General features: G+C 47.1%; 10 protein-coding genes across 10 annotated transcripts; 4 read left to right on the top strand and 6 right to left on the bottom strand.

Moving 5' to 3' along the window:
* Window positions 1-248: 248 nt before the first annotated feature.
* N7478_006696 (glycoside hydrolase family 7 protein) lies at window positions 249-1508 on the bottom strand (the record flags this gene model as incomplete). The annotated part of the gene is made up of 1 exon (XM_056922910.1): window positions 249-1508. One exon carries the CDS (start codon window positions 1506-1508, stop codon window positions 249-251), a length of 1260 nt encoding a protein of 419 aa, XP_056780947.1.
* A 1058-nt stretch (window positions 1509-2566) lies between these two features.
* On the bottom strand, window positions 2567-4222 carry N7478_006695 (methionine aminopeptidase 2; the record flags this gene model as incomplete). The annotated part of the gene is made up of 6 exons (XM_056922909.1): window positions 2567-2623; window positions 2680-2766; window positions 2815-2979; window positions 3031-3294; window positions 3348-4120; window positions 4180-4222. The coding sequence occupies 6 exons, from the start codon at window positions 4220-4222 to the stop codon at window positions 2567-2569; spliced, it is 1389 nt and encodes a 462-aa protein (XP_056780946.1).
* A 1114-nt stretch (window positions 4223-5336) lies between these two features.
* Window positions 5337-6457, top strand: N7478_006694 (casein kinase II subunit beta family protein; the record flags this gene model as incomplete). The annotated part of the gene is made up of 3 exons (XM_056922908.1): window positions 5337-5396; window positions 5661-5906; window positions 5969-6457. 3 exons carry the CDS (start codon window positions 5337-5339, stop codon window positions 6455-6457), a joined length of 795 nt encoding a protein of 264 aa, XP_056780945.1.
* A 248-nt stretch (window positions 6458-6705) lies between these two features.
* On the bottom strand, window positions 6706-7837 carry N7478_006693 (arylformamidase; the record flags this gene model as incomplete). The annotated part of the gene is made up of 2 exons (XM_056922907.1): window positions 6706-7633; window positions 7719-7837. 2 exons carry the CDS (start codon window positions 7835-7837, stop codon window positions 6706-6708), a joined length of 1047 nt encoding a protein of 348 aa, XP_056780944.1.
* A 533-nt stretch (window positions 7838-8370) lies between these two features.
* On the top strand, window positions 8371-9684 carry N7478_006692 (putative eukaryotic translation initiation factor 3 subunit EifCh; the record flags this gene model as incomplete). The annotated part of the gene is made up of 4 exons (XM_056922906.1): window positions 8371-8378; window positions 8433-8472; window positions 8546-9015; window positions 9105-9684. 4 exons carry the CDS (start codon window positions 8371-8373, stop codon window positions 9682-9684), a joined length of 1098 nt encoding a protein of 365 aa, XP_056780943.1.
* Window positions 9685-10179: 495 nt separating this feature from the next.
* Window positions 10180-11495, top strand: N7478_006691 (putative mitochondrial carrier protein; the record flags this gene model as incomplete). Its single annotated transcript, XM_056922905.1, has 4 exons — window positions 10180-10209; window positions 10346-10535; window positions 10636-10973; window positions 11007-11495. The coding sequence occupies 4 exons, from the start codon at window positions 10180-10182 to the stop codon at window positions 11493-11495; spliced, it is 1047 nt and encodes a 348-aa protein (XP_056780942.1).
* Window positions 11496-12628: 1133 nt separating this feature from the next.
* Window positions 12629-13645, bottom strand: N7478_006690 (short-chain dehydrogenase; the record flags this gene model as incomplete). The annotated part of the gene is made up of 1 exon (XM_056922904.1): window positions 12629-13645. One exon carries the CDS (start codon window positions 13643-13645, stop codon window positions 12629-12631), a length of 1017 nt encoding a protein of 338 aa, XP_056780941.1.
* A 1714-nt stretch (window positions 13646-15359) lies between these two features.
* On the top strand, window positions 15360-16568 carry N7478_006689 (fungal specific transcription factor domain-containing protein; the record flags this gene model as incomplete). The annotated part of the gene is made up of 3 exons (XM_056922903.1): window positions 15360-15569; window positions 15620-16330; window positions 16389-16568. The coding sequence occupies 3 exons, from the start codon at window positions 15360-15362 to the stop codon at window positions 16566-16568; spliced, it is 1101 nt and encodes a 366-aa protein (XP_056780940.1).
* A 207-nt stretch (window positions 16569-16775) lies between these two features.
* On the bottom strand, window positions 16776-18071 carry N7478_006688 (NAD(P)/FAD-dependent oxidoreductase; the record flags this gene model as incomplete). Its single annotated transcript, XM_056922902.1, has 1 exon — window positions 16776-18071. The coding sequence occupies one exon, from the start codon at window positions 18069-18071 to the stop codon at window positions 16776-16778; it is 1296 nt and encodes a 431-aa protein (XP_056780939.1).
* A 589-nt stretch (window positions 18072-18660) lies between these two features.
* N7478_006687 (Major facilitator superfamily domain general substrate transporter) lies at window positions 18661-20208 on the bottom strand (the record flags this gene model as incomplete). Its single annotated transcript, XM_056922901.1, has 1 exon — window positions 18661-20208. One exon carries the CDS (start codon window positions 20206-20208, stop codon window positions 18661-18663), a length of 1548 nt encoding a protein of 515 aa, XP_056780938.1.
* Window positions 20209-20574: the final 366 nt, after the last annotated feature.

Below are 20574 nucleotides of genomic sequence, written 5' to 3'. Positions count from 1 at the left end.
CAATTGGGGATCCATCTCGGTATGTGTCACCTTTGTTATTTTTCATTCTTATCTTTTACTAACAATTTCTCAAGATAGGAGGATTGCAAGCACCTAGGAGTTACATTGATTTTATGCAAATCATTGTTTAATGATATCACGAACTGTATACGGTCTTTACTATGTTATCTTGTGGCTTAGATTTCGGGTTTGAAAGATGGTGTGTGAGGAATAGTTAGGTAGCTAGGCAATGAAACGACTTTGAAAACTCATAGCTTCCCACTAAATGTTGACCCAATATCTCCCCATCGTATATTTGAAAATGTCACTGATGTCGACGGATGCTGGGCTTGGATCAGAGCAGGATTTCCCTCGGTGCTGTTGCATGGTCCGGCACTACCACTGTCAAGCCAATTCATGAAGGCACCCGAATCATTCCAAATACTGAAGATCAGAACCATTCCTCGACCCAGCGCTTTGCCCATCTGCTTCAAGCCTCCCATACTCTGAAAGTAGCTCGCAGACGTCGAGCAATAATCATTTGTCAATGAATCGACCTCCACCCCGGATACATCAACGACTGCATTCTGAATCACCTTGCCATTTTGCACATACAAGCGCCGAATCTCACTCAAGGTTCCTCGCGCAGTATGGTCATCTGTGATGAACTGCGTCACAACAGTAAATTGACGCGTTGTATCTACCACATCCTTATACCCATAATAGTCATGGTCTCCCAGCGCGTAAGGATTAAATCCACATCCCGACTTATCACAAACCCCATCACTTCCACAGAGGTCTCCAGCACATTCATACACACCCGTGATATTGCACGCATGCGGCGTAAATGCAGTCGCTCGCGCATTTGCTTCCCATAAATCCATCTCGCTACAACATGATCCCTTCCCATCAATATTCGCCACACCGTTGATCCACGGATCGTCCGAGCATTGCGCATCACAGTATCCAGTCCCATACTGCGCACCTGCAGGATTCAACTTTCCCCGTCCACCAGACTCTAGCATTTCAGCGAGATATAATGCCCCGTTCATCCCGCACACAAGCGAGGATACATCTGCATCAAAACTGATCTCCTGGTTGAGTAATCGGAGCATATCGTAGCTTTTCCCGGTTTCATCGAGCAAATATACCCGCGGGCTGACGGAACTAACTGTTCCATCGGTCGTCAGGTATTGGTGCAATATAAGACTGTCGCCTTTTGTTTGAACTCCATGTGCAGAATAATCGGTACCCTCGAGAACGCAATTCTCTGCACAAGATTGTTGCGTAGAGCAGAGAGTTTCGTTGAGACCTGTATCCCAGTTTCCACATGAGATGTCACTGTTGCCTTTTTCGTGAAGTGGGTGTGAGAGTGCGTCTAATACAACTGAGGTATCTTGCTTCTGGCAGCCAGATAGCGTAGTACATGTCCATGTTTGCAGCTTAGGGTGTATTTCTGGGATTTTCCCGATTTGCTGAGCTGTGACTAGGTGTATAATACAAGCCGTTGCGGCGAGAAGACGCGCCATAATGAGCGGGCGTATATTGAAATAGACAATTTCGCGATGTATCTGTATATAGCGATTGATTCAGAGCATGTTTGAGCTGTATTTAATACTTTTGTGTCTATTCTCCGGGGGTACTGTATATTGCGATTTTTGACGCGGACGATGCTCCGACAGGGGTTGTTTCCAATTGAAAGTGGCTGTTAAGACCTTGATATTAGGCTCAATTCTAGGCAGTCGCTAAAGGCCACATCGCATATTAGTGGGATACCCCTCTCCTAAACCTCCTTTTAGAAATTCCATCGCATGACCCACAAATAAGGGTCTAGGAGTGACGAGTTTGGAATGCTAGTCGGGGTTTGCTATGTTTACCCACTCCGCGTTTCGGGCATGCCTGGGAATTTAGCCGTGAAGTACATTTTCCACCAGTAGCAGGGGCAAGTGCACGGTCGCATGGCTTGGTGATCAGGTACCGGATTAAAGCTCAGCTGAGCGATTTGGTTTCTGCAGAAATTAATTAAGTTTGTTTGTTCTGCATAGATTTCAAGGATTACGGATGGTTGGGCCTGATCATCTTTAGCTTCTGAATCTAGATCGTAGATCCTTCTCAAATTTTGATCTAGGTACGAGATACGAAACATATTGCATGCGCTTGCTTGATCTAATCAAATAGTCGTGAAGATCTTCGTGATTGTGTTACCCCTACCTAGTACAGCGATGAAAGGGTCTGATAGGCTGGCCGAGACTGCGACCCGCCTGGGCTTATGGGTCAGGGGCCCTTGAGATCTCGGAGCTGAAGATCTAGAGGAGCATAGTGTCTACGGTAATAAGCGATGGGCTTTCATAAGGGACAAAATAGCTATGATATTTCTCGTCGAGTATCAAATGAGTGTATTTGGGTGAGCAAAAAAAAAATTGGAACATGTTCAAGTAAGCTTGAGCGTTGCTTAAAAATCCTTGCCAAATAGCGGCCGTGTTGAACAGGCAGATCAAAAACAACCTGTGATTATAGGTAATGTTGGATGACCTAAGATCTAGAGGAAATCAAGAAACAGAGATGCAATGTGGCGCAATTGCAAGCCTTAATAGTCATCTCCACGACTGATAACCTCCTTGCTCGACTCTCCCAGTAAAATGGTCTAAAGAAAGTGTTAGATCAAAATTAAAGCATTGAAAGTGAAGCAAGCAAACTTACGTGTTCGAACTGTGCAGAATACGAGCCTTCGATATCCATCAGAGGCGGATAACGATCGACAACTCCTGCAGACACAAGGCTGTTCATCTGTCAAAGAGTTAGCGACGTCGAATTTTACGAGAAAGGTTTACTCACGCCAGCCAGATAGCGATCGACGCCGAGGCGCTCGAGGTAGCGACGGGCGAACACAATTGTGCCGAAGTTGTCGTTGATGGTCTTGTACAAAGAGCGAGCCGAGGCAAGAGGAGTGACCACTTTCTTGGGGGCATCATAGTTCTTGCCGTAGCCATATACGCCAAGCTGAATAAGTCAGTATTGCCGTAAGTCATTTAATAAGGAAGCTAAACATACACCGTCTCTCGTATGACCGCGTCCCGTAGATCCAAATGTTTCGATGGCGAAGACTTCGCCTTCTTCCATTTTGGTCTGGGTTTTAGTTCTCACGAAAGGAATCGACTTCCCTCCGTGAATCTGATATTGCTTGATATTGTGACCGGAGATGTCACGGACTGGTTTGACCGGATAGGTTTTACCATTGATTTCTACTTCGTAGCTTTGCATGGTCTCTTGAATTGCGGCACTGATATCGCTGATACGGACATCGACACCAGCGTTCTAATTCAACATCAGCATTTGTTCACAAATATTAGCGTCCAAATATCTCCTACCTTGATGCCAGTATTGGTTGCATCCTTGACTGCAGCAAGCAGGTTGTCATATGTTGGATCGAAGCTCATAGTAAAAGCACTGTCAACGATCCAGCCATTGATGTGAACACCAAAGTCCACCTTCATGACATCGCTTTGTTGCAGGATGACGTCCTTCTGCCCAGGAGTGGGTGTCCAATGTGCTACGCAATTGTTTATCGCAAGACCCGTTGGAAACCCCAATCCAGATACTAAGCAACTTCCAGTCTCGAGTCCCGGGTTATCAAGAAGGGCTCTTACGCCCTCATCAATATCATCAGCAACCTTTGTGAGAGATTCACCCGGTCGTACGTTCTCTTGAGTCCATTTTCGAACTTGACGGTGAATTTCAGCTGCCTTGCGATAGTTGTTCAGCCAGGTTTTGTCCTGGACGGCCTGTCGGGCTTCGTGGCGAGCTTCCTCGGCAGTAGTGCGAGCCGTGTTGTCGATCACGGACTCGTAGCTCTGCATCTCACCGCTTGGATACTGATCATTGCGGAAGATCTTAGTTAGCGGGACCCGGGGAGGAGAAGACTGCTTCGTGGCTGTCTTCTTCTTGGACTTCTTTTTCTTCTTCTTTGGTGCGCTTGTTGTTGGAGGTTGAGGGGTTAATGACTCGGTAACAATCCGGGACTGACTGTCACCGTCTTCATCATCACCGTCTTCGTCACCCATAGGTCCGTCTCCATCCCGGGAGTGATGATCGCCTCGTGGCTCTCCACCAGCGGCGGTAGAGGTCGAGTCGAACGGGTCATCTACGTGATTGTAAGTGAACATACTCCCATACTTCGCTTCCAATTATATTTGTACGCACTGCCGCCATTCTGACTCTCCTGCTCAGGTGTCTTGGAGCCCATTGCAACATGAAGTAGATTTTGTTGATTTAACGAAGAAAAAGAAAAGCCTGTAACTTTGAGGGTGGTCTCTTGTGTGGGGGCCAAGGGCGGTGTGGGGCTTCTAGTAAGTTGGATTAGGTTCCGCACAGCAGCTTCTACTACATATAGATATGCCCAGAGTGCCTACATAGTTGGCAAACATGTCTATGAATCTACCTTTAGACTCTATATTCGACTGAATATAACTACATATGCAGCGTCTGTCCTGATCCTAGTTACATACCAAATTCTCACTAGTAGTGAATGGGATCGACTGTATGTCGATCATCAGCTATTCTTACCCCACAAGATAATATAGGCTTGTAAAGAAGACGCCCCAATGTTTCACATATCCGTATCATGAGATATTTAGCTATAATAATGAGGAGTTTAAGAGCTGTGCTCTGGAAGATATGCTTGATTGTTATGTCCCGAAGAAGAGAGATGACAAAGGAGGAAGACTTCTTGGCGGGCTTGGATAATTTCAGGATATTGAGCAGTATCACTGCCTAGATCAAGAATCCTAGCGTTAGCCCTAAATATAAGTCAGCTAAGAGGTCCTACCTGTCAAGGTGAAAGCGAGGTATGTAGACTGGTAAAAGACTATTGCAGTAGGCGGTATATAGCAGGAAAAAGAAGAGAATTTGGGTAATTGATCACGATGCTTTCTCTATTCAGCAGGAAATATATAGTTGTCGGCCATATAATCATGTAATCATGTAGTTAAGTCAAACAAACGAAAACAATGACATAAACGGGAGGTATGATAACTAACTAAGGGTCATAGGGAGATTGAAAGATGCAAACCGCGATCGGCAGTAACCATCACCGCCCAGCCCGCACTTTGATCAATTCCACCGACAAGACCACCAGCCTTTCAACCATCCACAGCAACAACACCTCGTCCCCCCGGAGATTCGACCGCGAAGCCTTACTCTCGAGAGTACCCGGTACCTGCATTGTGCAGCCAGACAAGTAGTGGGGTTACAGCACCCCGGGGTTGATCCATCCAATCTCTGTGGCTGTCACCTACCTACCCCTCGACTCCGCGGAAGCATCCTAGACGGATCCTGAAAACGACATATTCACCGCCAAAATGATGGAGGATTTCAATAGTGAAACAGATAGTGACTACACCAGTTACTGGCGAGACTGGGTAGGTGCTTTTTACGTTGAGTTGCGATACGACATATTTTCTGCCCCGCAGGCGGTTGTCACGGTCAATATGCTCGTATCGTCTTGTTAGGCCTTGTGAGAATATTGGGTATATGGCAAATCGAAGGGTGCTGCTATGATCCCGATCTTGTCACTTGATTTATCTGTGCATGAAGAAGCAGCTTCGATCCGACTCGGGATTTCCATTTTATTGGCAATATTTTCTGCATGTTGAATAAAGCTAACGCTTTTGGTTACTTTCCAGTTTGTCTCGTCCCGAGGGAATGAATACTTCTGTGAAATCGACGAGGACTACTTGACAGATCGATTTAACCTGACGGGTTTAAACACTGAAGTTCCATACTATCAATATGCGCTCGACCTTGTGACCGACGTCTTTGATCTTGACGCTGATGACGATCTGAGAGAGCAGATTGAGAAGTCAGCCCGTCATTTGTACGGCTTAGTCCACGCTCGCTACATTGTCACTACTCGTGGTCTAGCAAAAATGGTATGCCTCGAAATGGCCCCGATGATTAGATTTGAATTAGATATGCTAATCCCCATAAACAGCTTGAGAAATACAAGAAGTGCGATTTTGGCAAATGTCCGCGTGTCATTTGTGATGGACATCCTCTTCTACCCATGGGCCAGGCCGACCTTCCCAACATGACAACTGTCAAACTCTACTGCCCTAAGTGCGAGGACATTTACAACCCCAAATCTTCCCGCCATGCTTCAATCGATGGTGCTTACTTTGGCACCTCCTTCCACTCTATCCTCTTCCAAGTCTACCCCGCTTTGAACCCTGAAAAGAGCCTGCGCCGCTATGAGCCTCGTATCTACGGCTTCAAGGTGCACGCCGCTGCTGCCCTGGCACGTTGGCAAGATAACCAACGTGATGAGCTCCACTACCGCCTTGGTGAATTTGATATGGCCTACAGGTTTATCGAAGAAAGTGAGAGTGAAGACGATGTTGAATTTGACGAAGGGGCTTCCGAAGTACGAACCGAGAAAGTCGCCGGAGATGCGGCGTCCGGTCGCATGGATCTTGGCAATTAAATGCGCAATACACTGGATTTTATACTGGCAATTTCGGCGTAACGAGGGATCTCGTAGGATTTGACCTTCCGTGATATGCTTTTACGAATAATGGCGTTATCTTATCTGCGTGGCCGATCTCCGATTGTATCTACAACAATTCCCCTATCTGTGCTCTGAGAGAACCGAAATCAAGGAGATCAATCCTCTCAATACCTTCATTCAAATTCAAAATGATTATAAACAACTTGGTAAATGTACTATGTAGCTTAATGACTACGTAATCGCCGTGGACTGGAGCCATTGATGGCTTCGGGTTCAGGCGCCAGGCCCATTTGCTGTAGTTCTATAAAGGCATATTCGACTGCCCTAGCCAGCTCATCGCCATGAATCCATGCATCATCGTGCGGACCCTCGAGCGGCAATACTTGAACTCGTCTATCACGACTCGACAATTCTCGCAGGGGTATTTCAGCTTGCGCCTCTTCCCAGCCTCGCAGTGCCTCCCTCATCTCATCTACCTGGCCCCAGTCTACAAGTCCATCATTCTTCGAATGCGCCAATACAACCAATCGCCCATTCTTCCAACCACCCTCCAGCCCACGCGACCCAATCATCTGTGCGGGCGACACACCATCCCAAAGCATGACATCAGGCCCAAATGCCCCTTCAATAAACTCTCTGTACGCTGAAATATCTCGGTGTGTATCCTGCAGACGTCTCAAATCATATATACCTGCGACGCCGACTATAGCAACCGGCTGAGCTGACAATTTCGGTGGTAATGGTCCTGGGGACATAGAAACCAGCTCTGCACCCTGACCATCATCACCCGCACCACCACTAAATGCCAGTTCGCGATGGTCTGCCACAGTCCCCATCACTGCTTGGAAAGCTAGTGTAGCGCCGCAGCTGTGCCCGACGAGGATATAGCGAGGTCCAAAAGCGTAGGTATTCTGCAGGAATGCGAGTGCGGCTTCGACATCGCGGATGTGATCAGGGTGTTTCGCATTACGATATTCCGCTACGGGGGTTGTCCGTTCGTTTTCTGGGTAGTCTGGATGTGCGCTTAGTCGGTACGAGATCGAAGCGATGCCAGAAATTGGAAGTCCGGGGTTGTTGCGAAGGATTTTGGCAGTCTTGTCGAAAGATTCCGCTGTGATGGTTGGGTCCCGCCATGCACCGCCGTGTATATAGCTAATTCACAGCATTTAAGGGTTAGTTTGAGGCCTTCCGTTGGGCTTTAGGAGCTGTTGAGGGAGCTCAGGCGGGGTTGTGGTACATCACCCAGTAGCCATCTCGGTGGGTGTCGAGTGGTGTGACGGATATAGTTTGGAGGGAGTGCGATCTATTGTAGGTTACAGTTCTTGTCTCAGCCTGGGACGGCTGCTGGAAGACCATGTCGCAAATGATTAGAGCAAAGAGGGAGCAAAAACTTGAACAGGCCGATGAATGAGCGCCCGATAATGATATAGATAGGACGCGGGACGGAAGCGGGTCAATCTCCGTGTTTGTATGACTAAGGGTCTTTCAGGTGCTGAGCAGACAGTTTATTTTGAAGGTGAAATATGAAGATCGTTCAAATATACTGATTGATGCTAAGATACTAAATGGAATATAGTTCTCAAAAATCATTCGAATTGACCGAGGTAGCACGCAGTGTTACGGCCTCGAAGTCTTGATGGGGAAACTATAAAGCCTTGGAACATTTGGAAGGACAATGCGGAGTTGCGGCGAGGTACAGCGGGTGTTATAATACGGTAATACCCCTCATGTATCCCGCTGTTGAGTGGGATATTGTGTAATCTAATACAGACTTACCGTACGACGCTAAACCAAATTAGGACCACCCGTCTGAATTGTTCTCACACAAACTGATCTTCCCCATCAAAGAGACTTAACCCACTCTCCTTCCCGGTGCAACCACTTTCAATATGGCCGAGTACGTATGATTGAAGGTCTCACTGCGATAATCAAACTAATGATATGACTATAGAGCACAAAGCCCCCTCGTGGCCGTCAAGGTCGAGGCTCTGGTACGATCCCCTCCAATTCTTGAAAATCTGTCCCGGCCTCGCCAACAAGAAATACTCATGCCCGATGTTTTAGGTGGTGATGAAAATCATCAAGCACTGCAACCAGACCTTCCCTACAACCGCGACTGGCTTCCTTGTTGGTATGGATATCGACAACACCCTCGAACTCACCAACTCTTTCCCTTTCCCCGTGGTTGAGATGCCCACCGAGTCGCACTTCGACAACGCCGCGCCCAACCCGGCTGCCGCTGCTCCCCGCGCCAAGGGAAACGTTGCTTACCAGGCCGAGATGATTCGCATGATCCGTGAGGTCAACGTTGACGCCAACAATGTCGGATGGTACACCAGCGCCAACATGGGCAACTTTGTCAACATGAACGTGATTGAGAACCAATTTTACTACCAGAAGGAGTTGAACGAGCGCACAGTCGCCTTTGTTCACGACGTCAGCCGTAGCGCCCAGGGTGCTCTCAGCCTGCGTGCTTTCCGTCTTTCCGCCAAGTTCATTGAGGCGTTCAAGGAGAACAAGTTCAACTCAGAGGAGTATGTTACCTTTGCTTGAAATTTTATGCTTGCGAATACAACCCAAATCATTTATGCGTTGAGTCAATATCGTACTAACAACTTTCCAGGCTGCAAAAGTCCAACCTTCGCTACCAAGACATCTTCGACGAGCTCCCCGTTGAGATCCACAACTCGCACCTGATTACTTCCTTCATCCACCAGCTGCAGACCCCCAGCAACTCTGGTCCCACCGAACTTCCCGCCTCTCTGGCCGCCCTCGAGGCCAGCCCATTCTCCCAATCCTCCACTCTCACCCCCAACCTTGACAACCTGTCCCTGAGCATCGACCCATTCCTCGAGAAGAACTGCGATCTCTTGCTGGACAGCATCGAGACCCACAACACCGAGGTCAACAACTACCAGTACTACCAGCGTGTTCTGGGCCGTGAGCAGCAGAAGATCAACAACTGGAAGCAGAAGCGCGCCCAGGAGAACGCCACCCGCGCCACCCTCAAGCAGCCTCTTCTCCCCGAGGACGAGTGGCAGCGTCTGTTCAAGCTCCCCGCCGAGCCCAGCCGGCTGGAGAGCATGCTCAACACCCGCCAGGTCGAGCAGTTCTCGCGCCAGGTTGACAGCTTTGTTTCCTCGACTACTGGCAAGATGTTCGCTGTCAAGGGTAACTTGCTGCCCGGTGAGACTGCGAAATAGATGTGTGTGGACCTGAGGCTTTTGGATTGCATGACCTTATTACGGCGTAGGGAGGGAAAATGTTCTCTGGATGTTTATACGACTTCCTCTTTTCTTATTATGTATCCGTGACGACGTTGAGTCTTTCTTGTCTAATTATTTGAGACATACATGGACTCAGACCCGTTCATAGAAAACAATGACTTTTTTCTAGACATGAAATATTTATTTACGCGCTATCATGAAAGATTCACCTTCATGCTTTGTAGATCTCCAACCCAGAACTCTGGAGCTCCAGTTATCAGCAGCATTGACAAGTCATCTAGCCCTAATCTACTGTATCCAAGGTTGTAGGGTCTGGCATGTCACGTGATACATACATGACTTCATCGGTCTTCAAGTTTGAATAGGTTAAAGAACAGGGCAGCAGAGGAAGCCTAAATATTTGGATAGGTCTTTTTCAATGCTTTTTCTTTTTTCCTGATACTTAGCCATTCACCTGTATTCATTCAACACATGTATAATAGCCATACGGACATATGGATAGTAAGTACCCACCCCGATCTGTATCCTGCAGGCCTGTATCCACCCAAAGATCCGTTTATGTCCTAAACAATGTGATTCATATCACAAATTGGTCCGCTCGATCCTTGAATTTTTCTGACATAAATCTTATATATAGGCTGGTGCATTCGCAGCAGTTGTCGTTGACTTTATTGTCTACCCCTTCGACACCTTGAAAACCCGCATTCAATCACCGAATTATGAACGCGTATTTAAGAATGCTCGAACAGGTGCCGTTAAACGCAACGTACTGTTCAAAGGATTATATCAAGGTGTCTGGAGCGTTGTATTTTCCACAATACCATCTTGTGAGTTCCTAGCAAAATTATCCTAATATTGCATATAGTATATCATATGCAGCGATACATTCAACACCCGATAGATGAATACTAACAATATCAAACGTAGCCGGGGCTTTTTTCACAACATATGAAGCTGTCAAATATGCATTCTATAATTCTTCCACCAACCCCGATCGTCATGGACCCCTAGCTCACACATCTCGGTCCACAATTAGCCTTCCATTTACTCATTCTCTCCCGACACCAATAATTCATGCCATTGCCTCTTCATCCGGCGAAATGGTGTCATGTCTTATGCTCACACCTGCTGAGGTGCTGAAACAAAATGCGCAGATGGTAAATAAATCACAGACAGGCGGGTTCTACAAAAATAACGCCATGCGTCACGTTCTTTCTAAATTCAAATCTCACCCTTGGCGTCTGTGGAGCGGCTATACCGCGCTGGTAGGTCGAAATCTCCCATTTACAGGTCTTCAGTTTCCCTTGTTCGAGTATATCCGCTCCCATATGATTGCTTGGCGGCGCAAACGAAGACATCCTCATCGAGAGCCGTTGGCGCCCTCATTTGGATCTACACAAAGAGAAGCACTTATTGAACGAGCTGGCCTGACGGGTCTTTCGGCGGCTGCTTCGGGTATTGTATCTTCTTTTGTTACCACGCCGATTGATGTTGTTAAGACAAGAGTCATGCTTTCTGCTACGGATGATATTGAAGAGGGTAATCGTGGGTCCAAGAATAAGACATATAAAAAGGGTACATTGGCTCTTGGAAGGGAAATATTCCGAGAAGAGGGAGCAAAAGGCTTGTTTAAGGGTGGCGCGATTCGATCTGGGTGGACTGCCGTCTCCATGAGCCTGTACCTCAGCTTATATGAGAGCGGGCGAATGTTTTTGGAGAATCGAAGACGAAATTTGGAGGGCGTTAGTGGAGCTACATTCACTGATGAGGGTGATTTGATTAGTTAAATGGCAATTAGAGGGACGCATAGTTGCAAAATACTGACATGACTCAATTTTGATTAATTTTTAAAGTCTACTAGTAGTTTTAGATTGTAATTACCTAGATCATGGTACTACTAATACATGCATGTATAAGAGTCTGGAATTTCACTACTAGTATAGGCCATATACGTTTTCCCGCAAATTTCCTGGCGGCTTTCTCCACCCCACTTGATAATATATTAAAATTCGTATTTGAATTCGTACAAGTCTTTCATAGTATCTTTGCACTCAATATACAGCTGAAGCCTCTTTTCCTTTTCAACCCTTCACATACTTATAGACATATATGGACGACTGCTAAGATCCTACTGGCTGGAAATGTCTTTCGGTCATCACGACTCCAACCTCAGTGCCTCTACTTTATTTGGACAACACCGTGGACCATCGTTGCAACTTCTCGTAGTTTGCGTCACTTGATCAAGAAGCCCGTCCCTCCATAAATTGGGTGAACTCATGAATCATCTGGGACGGACTCAAGATTTGTATCACCCAGTCATCCCAACGTAGATACGACGCTCAGAATTATCCCAGCCCCATTGAGATACCAAATCGCTTCATCCGGAAAAAACAGGACCGGGTCTTTGAATTTGGAGGGTTATTAGAGGTACTTATGATCTAACTGGTGAAATACGATATGCAGGTACTGGGGAACTTGAACCTTACGGTCACCTTCAAGTTTTCCAAGAAATTTTCAGCCTTTCAGGGAACTACGCAGCGAAGGTAAAGACAGCTAGTAGTCCACTAACTTCGTCGGCTTTTTCTTAGACGATCCATCGTGCCAAGTATATGCCTCGCCTAAGAACGACTGCAATAAGTTAACCGACCAAGAAGCTAGCATTGTAGAGGGAGCAAACAGCTGGTTGAGATCAAAATTACTACAAAACTTGGGCGAGTCTACACGAAAGCAGGCTGTGGTTTGGAAAATATCTAGCGATCGTGAGAGATCTGGAAGAAAATCTATCATACTCCAGGGGTTCGATGATGTTGAAGCCCCACATAGAAACTGATGTTACCAAATTAGCTACCTAGCCCTCTGATAGCTCAGTACTGTTCTCCAATACATGGCTTCAAATTCGCGGCCATACACCTGTTAGAATTCATCGATACGCAAGTACAATCTTCTCAATCCAATCCTCTAGTCCCTTTGCAAAGTTTGTGCCATTCTTCCCAGACATCGCATCCAACAAATCTCTTCTCGGGTTTGGGTGCCACCTCCCGAATGGGATCACATAGCGTCCGCCATCTTGGTCCGTTATATCCTTGCTACACGCAGCCCACAGCACGGTATGAGCACCATTTAAAACACTAGCGAAAAAAGGCTTCATCAAAAGTATCGAGAGCTTTGAAGCCCCCTCGTATATGCCTGTTTGTGCTGTTGCTGGGTTTGCAGTAATGCTGACAACTCCCTTTTTGCCTTTAGCTGCAGTATTGTCCTCAGCTGCAGTATCAAATCGTTTTGCAAAGCGATCAGCAAGGAACCAGTTTCCAGTTTTGCTGATTGTGTAGTTTCGAAGAAAATCCTCAGTGGGGTTCTCAAGCTCTTCCGGTGGAACGCCTTCTGGTGGTGCTGAGGTATCGACCAGGAGACTACTGGTCCAGACAACCCGTACACTATTGGGAGTAGTATCTGCCGCGGCCGCTGTCTGGACCAAAATGTCGTATAGAAGTGAGGTAAGGAGATAAGGGCCCACACAGTTGGTGCCTACTTGCGGCTCCAAGCCCTGGGCTGTACGCTGCGACAATTGAACACAAGCAACCCCGGCATTATTATGAAGAATATCAAGTCGCGACTCCTGTGATAGAAATGCAGTGATAAAAGGTTTGATTGTACTCAGATCAGAGAGGTCGATCGCAAGAAACTTGATTGTGCCAGGGGTCTTAGATGTGCTGTTAGTCGTGATGTCTTGGATGGCAGTTTGGGCTTTCGCCTCATTACGAGCTGCCATATAAACTATGGCTCCGGCATCATAATAAATTCGCGTGAGCGCAAGTCCTATACCCGCTGTGCTGCCGGTGATCATCACTACCCGACCCGCTTGCAGCGGGAGAGAGGCAGCAGTGAGGGTAGCCTTTCCGGGAAAGAACTGAGTCAAAGTTCTTTTAAAAGACTCCATGATGGCATCAAGAAAAAAAGCGAAGATTGATCTGACAGAGAGAGAATGTCGGAGAGAAAAATTAAAACGTCAGTAAGATTGGTTTCTTTGTTTCACTGGGGAGCGGACATCCCTTATAGCTGGAGCTTTCCCACCTCCGACCCCAAATTTTCCAAAGAGCAACAACCATGCAACTCAGAATGGATCTTATTGGTACAGAAAGCCATATAGCGGATCAAGCCACGCTGAACGATGCTTGTACATGCTTGATACATGGATGTAGATACAGTCATGACCCATTGCGTCATCCCAGAATTCACTAGGATACGCTAAGCAAATCAATTGGACAGATTTCCATATTAGCCCCCAAACGCGTCAACATCATGACCTTATCAGCCCTGTAAGCTCGCTAACCATGATCATTTTTACATAGTTCCATCGCATGCTAACTACTACATTCATCTATGGTTTGGTTATGATCTTGTAGGAATAATTTGAAAAACGTGGAATTGATATCGATTGTCTTCGATTTGAAAAGAAAAAGAATAAGATGATGATACTTTTGAGCTAGATATAACTTTCCCGCTGGCTCATGGCATCCAAATCCTATCTACGGGGGCTTATACTAGCGATCATCGGGAAAACTCCCAATTTTTGCCTTTTTCTCAGCCGGCATCAATCACCATACTTGTAATACAGTAACTTCAGCCTTGGAGCCTCTATTAAAGCCCGTGCCAGATTTTACAATCAGACGTAGTATAGAGGCGAGACTGCTGAGATACCCCAATGACCTACATGCTGAAGGAGATTAATGAGCGCACGGAAAATAGACGAATCGGTTGACTTCGACCGATTGCTTCTGTAGGCATTGAATTTAAAAAGCGCTTGATAACAGTATACGTCTATAATCTTGAATTTAGGAAACTTAATATTTTTGTTGGGATAAGGCTCCGTCTCATGAGTATAAGGCCTTATCCGCCTCTATACTTATCTTATCTTCCCCGCAAATAAATCCACCGGCTTATCTTCTTTGGGCCTCGCTTGAGTCGCTTTGTACACTAGACCTCTGACTCCAATTTCAAGGTTTTTGTCCATACTCTTACTCAATAAAACCCACAGATGGCTGCCATAACAAGAGCAAGGACTGGGTGCTGGACTTGCCGATCGCGACGGATCAAGTGCGATGGTATTGTTCATTCGAGTTACCATGAGTCTGCTTGACCCACATTCCTGACCTAATTTTGCAGAAACCCATCCTATTTGTCACCGGTGCGCGCGTAATAACAGCCCCTGTGGATACGGAATACGTCTAACATGGCACGAAGAGGCAATCGCTCGTGGAGTGTGCCATGGGCGGGCAGGAGTTTGGTCGAAAAGAGGTGATAGCGACCGAGGAGAGGCCAGAGGGAAATTGCGACAGGGGGTTAACCCCAAAGACAGATCCGCGCGACAGATACAACGAGTTGCCTGCTCAAATCGTGACTGGATATTTCTCAACACGACATTTGATGACCTCGAAATTCATTTTGACGACCGATTGCCACGACAAGCTAGGACTTTCAAGACGCCGACTGAGTATAGATCTTTGTCCCCATCCTTGAGCACCTTTCCGAAAAGCGGCAAGCGATCAGATTGCGACCCAGCACTCCTTTCATACTTTGAGAATGTAATTTGCAGTAGTTCTACGCTAGTCGATAATGCGCATTGTAATCCTTATCGATATCTCATATTGCCTATGGCCCTGGAGTCTGAGGGTCTTTATCATGCCACCCTCGCCATTGCTGCCAACACCTTATGCCTTTCTGATTCGCGATATCGGTTACCCGCGCTGGAACACCACCATCGTGCTCTGATTCATCTCAAAGAGCTATTGGGCCATGAAACATGGGGAGAGAAAGAGCTGGATGAGATGTTGGGACTTGTTCTGATGCTCTGCTGGTTCGATGTGATTATACCTTCTTTGGAATTTCTAATCGCCATATTAACTAGTCTCAGATTTCGGATAATAGTAGGCCGTCATGGGTCACTCACCTCAGTGGATTTCAAGACTTGATTCGTACACGACAAGAACGACCAGGCCGTTCTCTTCATAGCCAAGAACTATCAGGCTTCTTCAACCGCTACTTTGCCTTTCATCTTGTCCTTGCTCGTACAGCATTTCGAGTCGATATCCCGAATTACACGTTACCAACGTCACCGGACTTCATGATTGAATCTCCCGATACCATTGATCCATATATGGGATTCAGTCAATCTCTCCTGTTACTCATCAACCAGGTCACTGAGCTTGCTTGGAGTAAAGAGGACGACCAGATGAATGTATTTCCCTCGACAGTGCTTATACTAAAGAAGGATCTTGAAGACATCCAGCAAAAGCTCCCGAGTGAACAGATTCATCCGACCACAGAATGTGCTTCGATCGCAGAAGCTAACCGGCTTGGAGCACTCCTTCTCTTGCACGAGACCTGTTCACCGAAAGCAGCATCTACCAACAAGCCCAGTCTTTCAGCATTTGACCCGGAAGAGAAGAACCAATTTGTTGAAAGGATATTGAATCTCATTATGGAAAAGAAGGCTAATATGATGCGTACCGCGGTCTTGCCATTATGGCCCTTATTCTTGGCCGGCTGTTGTGCTCGTGAGGATGAGGAAAGAGTAATTGTACTGCAGCTTTTCGAGGAGCTAAACGAAATTCGACGATTTGGGGTGAGCTTTTGGGATTTTAGCAGTGGTTATGTGACTTACTGACAAACTTATGAAACAGAACATTGCGCCCGCAAAAAAGGTGGTTGAAATGGTGTGGCGACGGCGAGATTTATTGGCTAATGAGGGTAGACGACAGAGAGTCGATGCTCAACCTGAAAAGGACCCTCTTCGGGGTGCTCGCTTTGCCTGGGAACATGCAATGGTGATGCTGGGAGATTGGAAATTAAGCTTGACATAATTTTAAGTACAAATACACTACTAGTAGGATAGCACGACAATCCATTTCACGGTGATCATAATATGGCTTCACATGCAAGATCTTTGGTACTGCTAATAATAGAGACTGTGGATTTCTGGTGATATACAGCTTTGAATTTCCTCCAAAGACAATATACAACATCGGAGGTTCAGTGGTCCCAGAAGGGGAGCAACGTATTTATCAAGATCATAGTTTAGATGAGTGACTTGTTTCACGAGCCTGCCGTCCTCTCCAGCCCGCGAGGTCCTCCAATTCTAAGTCAGGGTCCATATGCGCGAGATTTTTGGCCTCGACCTTCTGCCCAGCGCGCCACTGCCACTTGCTCACAATATCAGCATCCAATGTACCCTCAAGCAAATCTGCCACATACTTCCCAACAACTGGGAGGAATTTGAATCCATGTGCTGACCCTCCGGTTGCCATGAATAGTCCTCCATGGCTGGGATGGGGAGTAACGAGAAAATGCCGGTCGGCGGTATCAGCATCCCAACAAAGACGAGTATAACAGAAGGGTCGATCGGCCAGCTCCGGTAGAACACGTCTTAAGTTACGGCGCATCTGGGCTTCAATCTCAAGAGGGAGACCATCTTTCGGGGCCTGCAAAAATGTATGTGGGATGGAGGTGGTGATGTTCGAGTTTTTGTCTTTTCGTACGTTGGTGATGAACTGACTATGGGCCATCTTGAAGACCCCGTCTGCTTGCGGAGGGAAGAAGTAGCCCAGTTCAAGGTTATCCATAATTGGAAAAGAGGAGTAATGTTTTGTCTCGGCGGGAGTGAGTTGAATATGGGCAACGGCGTGGCCCTTAGCAGTTAACTGATTCTGCACATCTAGTAGAGATGGGGTCCATGCCCCAGCTGCGAGAATCACCAAGTCGGCCTCATTCTTGGTGCCATCCGCGGTGAGGACTCCCCTGCACTGGCCGGTCACCTCATCCAAAATCAACTGCCGCATATATCCCTCCTCTCCAGAGATATAATGGACACCTTTCTCTTGTGCGGCGTTGGCCATCCGCTCAAGAGCCTTTCCAGCAGCCGCCCAGCCAGCGGTCGGGTTCCAGACGCTAAGATTCCACCCATCCAGTTTTCCAGTGACTACAGGAAAGCGGGACCTAATGGAATCTGGCGTCAATCGCTCAATGCCTTTGACTCCAAGCGTCTTGCACGTTTCGATAGACCCCTCGACAAAGGGCAGTGATAGGTTTGCTGCACTTAGAATCCACCCGGGAACATGATAAAGTCCATTGAATAAGGGCCAGGACCGCCATGCAGAAATGGACTCAATACCGAGTCTCGCATACAAGGGCTCATTGTAATCGCTCCGAATGATTTTGCTGATATCCGTCGCGGCGGCTTCACAGGAGGGCGGAGGATATCGGTCCAATACGCGGATGGAAGTGTAGCCACGCTGTGCGAGATGATATGCCGTCGAGGTGCCAAAGCAACCGGCGCCAACGATAAGAATTCTCGTGTCTTTGTTCATTATCGTACCTAGATTGGGTTCGGGCTTGTTTCGTTCTTCCACAGACTATTGGGCCAACGCCCTCATTATTTATTGCAATTTTCTGTTGGCCCACATCTCGCTTTGAGCTTCCTTGCGTACAGATCATTAAGTTACGAGGGTATTCGAATTCATTCTTGAGCAGCTTAGGGGCGTATTCTTAGGAAATTCGCGGAGACTTCGTTCCGACCTTCTGTTGCTGTTTTGTGATAACGCAGATAAGCCATCGGTAATCCCGTCCCCGAGGTGGAGTTCGTTCCGACCTTCCACAGTAGCAAAGTTCAGCTTCCCCGCAATTAGCCTCGTGTCTCCGATAAGCCATGGGGCCGCTAGGACGTCTTTCAAAGGGATACGCTAATTGTGGCCAATCGAATGACTCTGGGAGGCTTCCGAGGGCCCTGGAAGCCGCTTAGCCGATAAAAATCTATGCGTACGCAATACTATCAGAAGATTTATTGAGGTCTATATCGAAAGAAGTTCCATTGTGATCCAGAATCTACCAAAAAGACTAGAAATTTTCCACCGGATATGATATCTACTCATAAATCTCAGTAACATCATATGATAACAACTAATACGTATATCTGAACCCTTGCTTCTCGTGATCTGTCAGATCTGAAAATGCAGCTGCCTCAGATGGCTCCGCATCAAACTGTGGACCCTCTTTCTGATCGCGGCGGTGGTTCTCCCAACGACAAAGCAATCCATAGGCAACGATAGAGGCAATCGCCACAACTAGACACGCGAGCAGACCCTCGTACCCTCTTGAATAAGATGGTGCGTCATCGGTCCGGAAGACTTGCGGACCAATAATGTTGCCGATGCAATAAGCCAGGAAAAAGATAGCGTTCATAGTCAGTTTCTTGGAATGTCCGCTAGTGTTGGCCATTGGAAGTGATGTAGACAAGACGTAGGGAGCCCAGTATGTGTAGAAGACGTAGTATGAAGCTAATAGCCCATGCTGGTTCTCACGCGGCAATTTCCACATGAGAATGGCACATATCATGGGCACAATGTTAGCGATAGCAATGATGGCACACCGAGAGTTTTTCACGTTGGCGACAAGAAATCCGAGCATTATTTGCCAGACCGTTGCCAGAACACCGGTTGGAATACCCAGTACAGTAGTAACCAGCGACGAATACCCCAATCCCGTCACGATAATTGCGGAGAAGGTGACCAAGCCACCATTCGGAATGTTTTGTGCCAATGAGAATAGTGCAAGCAACCATGTCTTGGGATCCATAAGACACTCGCGCACTTGATACCACTTGATGGTCTTGTCTTCCATACCAGTGTTGTTGTCCTTGACACGCTCAAGGCAGACAAATTTCTCGCGATCAGAGAAGTACCAGCATTGCACGGGAGAATCGGGCAGGAAAATGTATAAAACGACCGCCCATATAATGGAAAAACCTCCTAGTACCAAGAACAGCAATCGCCAAGGCGCAAGGACTGTATGTGTTTGGCCAATTCCATAGCTGACCAGACCAGAGAACACGGAGGACAGTTGGTTAAACCAGAAAGCGACTCGGAGTGGCTGTTCGCTTGTCTTCCACCACATCACGGTCAGGATACTCGAGATGGGAAACACGGAGGCTTCCAACATGCCCATTAGGAATCGCACTGTCGCTAAACCGGCAAAGTTTTGTGTTGCAGCTGTACACAGCAACATTACTGCCCATCCTGCAACCATTCCCATATAAAGCTTAGCGACTGGAAGGCGTTGAATGAGAAGCGCCGCAGGATATTCGAATGTGAGATAACCGAAGTAGAATATCGAGCCAACCCATGAGTACTGGTTGCCCGTCAAATGAGTATCTGTTTTCATACCGTAGATAGCCGCATTGGATATGATGACTTTATCAATGGCAGCCAATACTACTGTTACCATGATGAGGGGGATGAGAATCAGATCGATCTTCCAGAGCACGCGTCGAGCTTCCTGTTCGGATATGGGCACTGCTGCGATCGCTGGATCTAACCGGGCAAGGAACTGCGCAGCAACATCTTTCCCACTGTCTCGGTCTCGCGAGTCAATGATGTCTCCATCCTGAAACTTTTCCTGCTCGGGGGCTAGCTGGGTATCCGGCGTAGTTGGACCTTTGTCGTCCGTCATAGCAGGAGATGAAGGGGTATCTTCCAGAAATAGTGTAGAAGTTGAGGTTGAATTTTTGATACGAAACAAAGATACATCTGTTCCCTCAAGTTATTATTTTATAGAATATCTTGAGATGACCAACTGCACATGTGGCCAATCCAATCCTTTGATAAACGCCGATTTAGGGTTTGCAGCGAGGGAAGGTCAGAACGAGATAAGGCCTCTTCTCCACATCACCCCTCTTTTCTAATCCCGGGAACTTGGAACTTAGAATTAGCCAGATCAACATGGAAGCCTTGCCCTTTTTGGGAATGTTACTTGCTTTCGTTCCGACCTGCTGGGTGATACAGGGGGAATTGACCATAAAAGGCAGCCTTGGTCCGC

Source organism: Penicillium angulare (assembly GCF_028827245.1).
Source record: "Penicillium angulare strain IBT 27051 chromosome Unknown utg000004l_segment0_segment0, whole genome shotgun sequence".
Taxonomy (NCBI): domain Eukaryota; kingdom Fungi; phylum Ascomycota; class Eurotiomycetes; order Eurotiales; family Aspergillaceae; genus Penicillium; species Penicillium angulare.
This window is presented reverse-complemented; position numbering and strand designations above follow the sequence as displayed.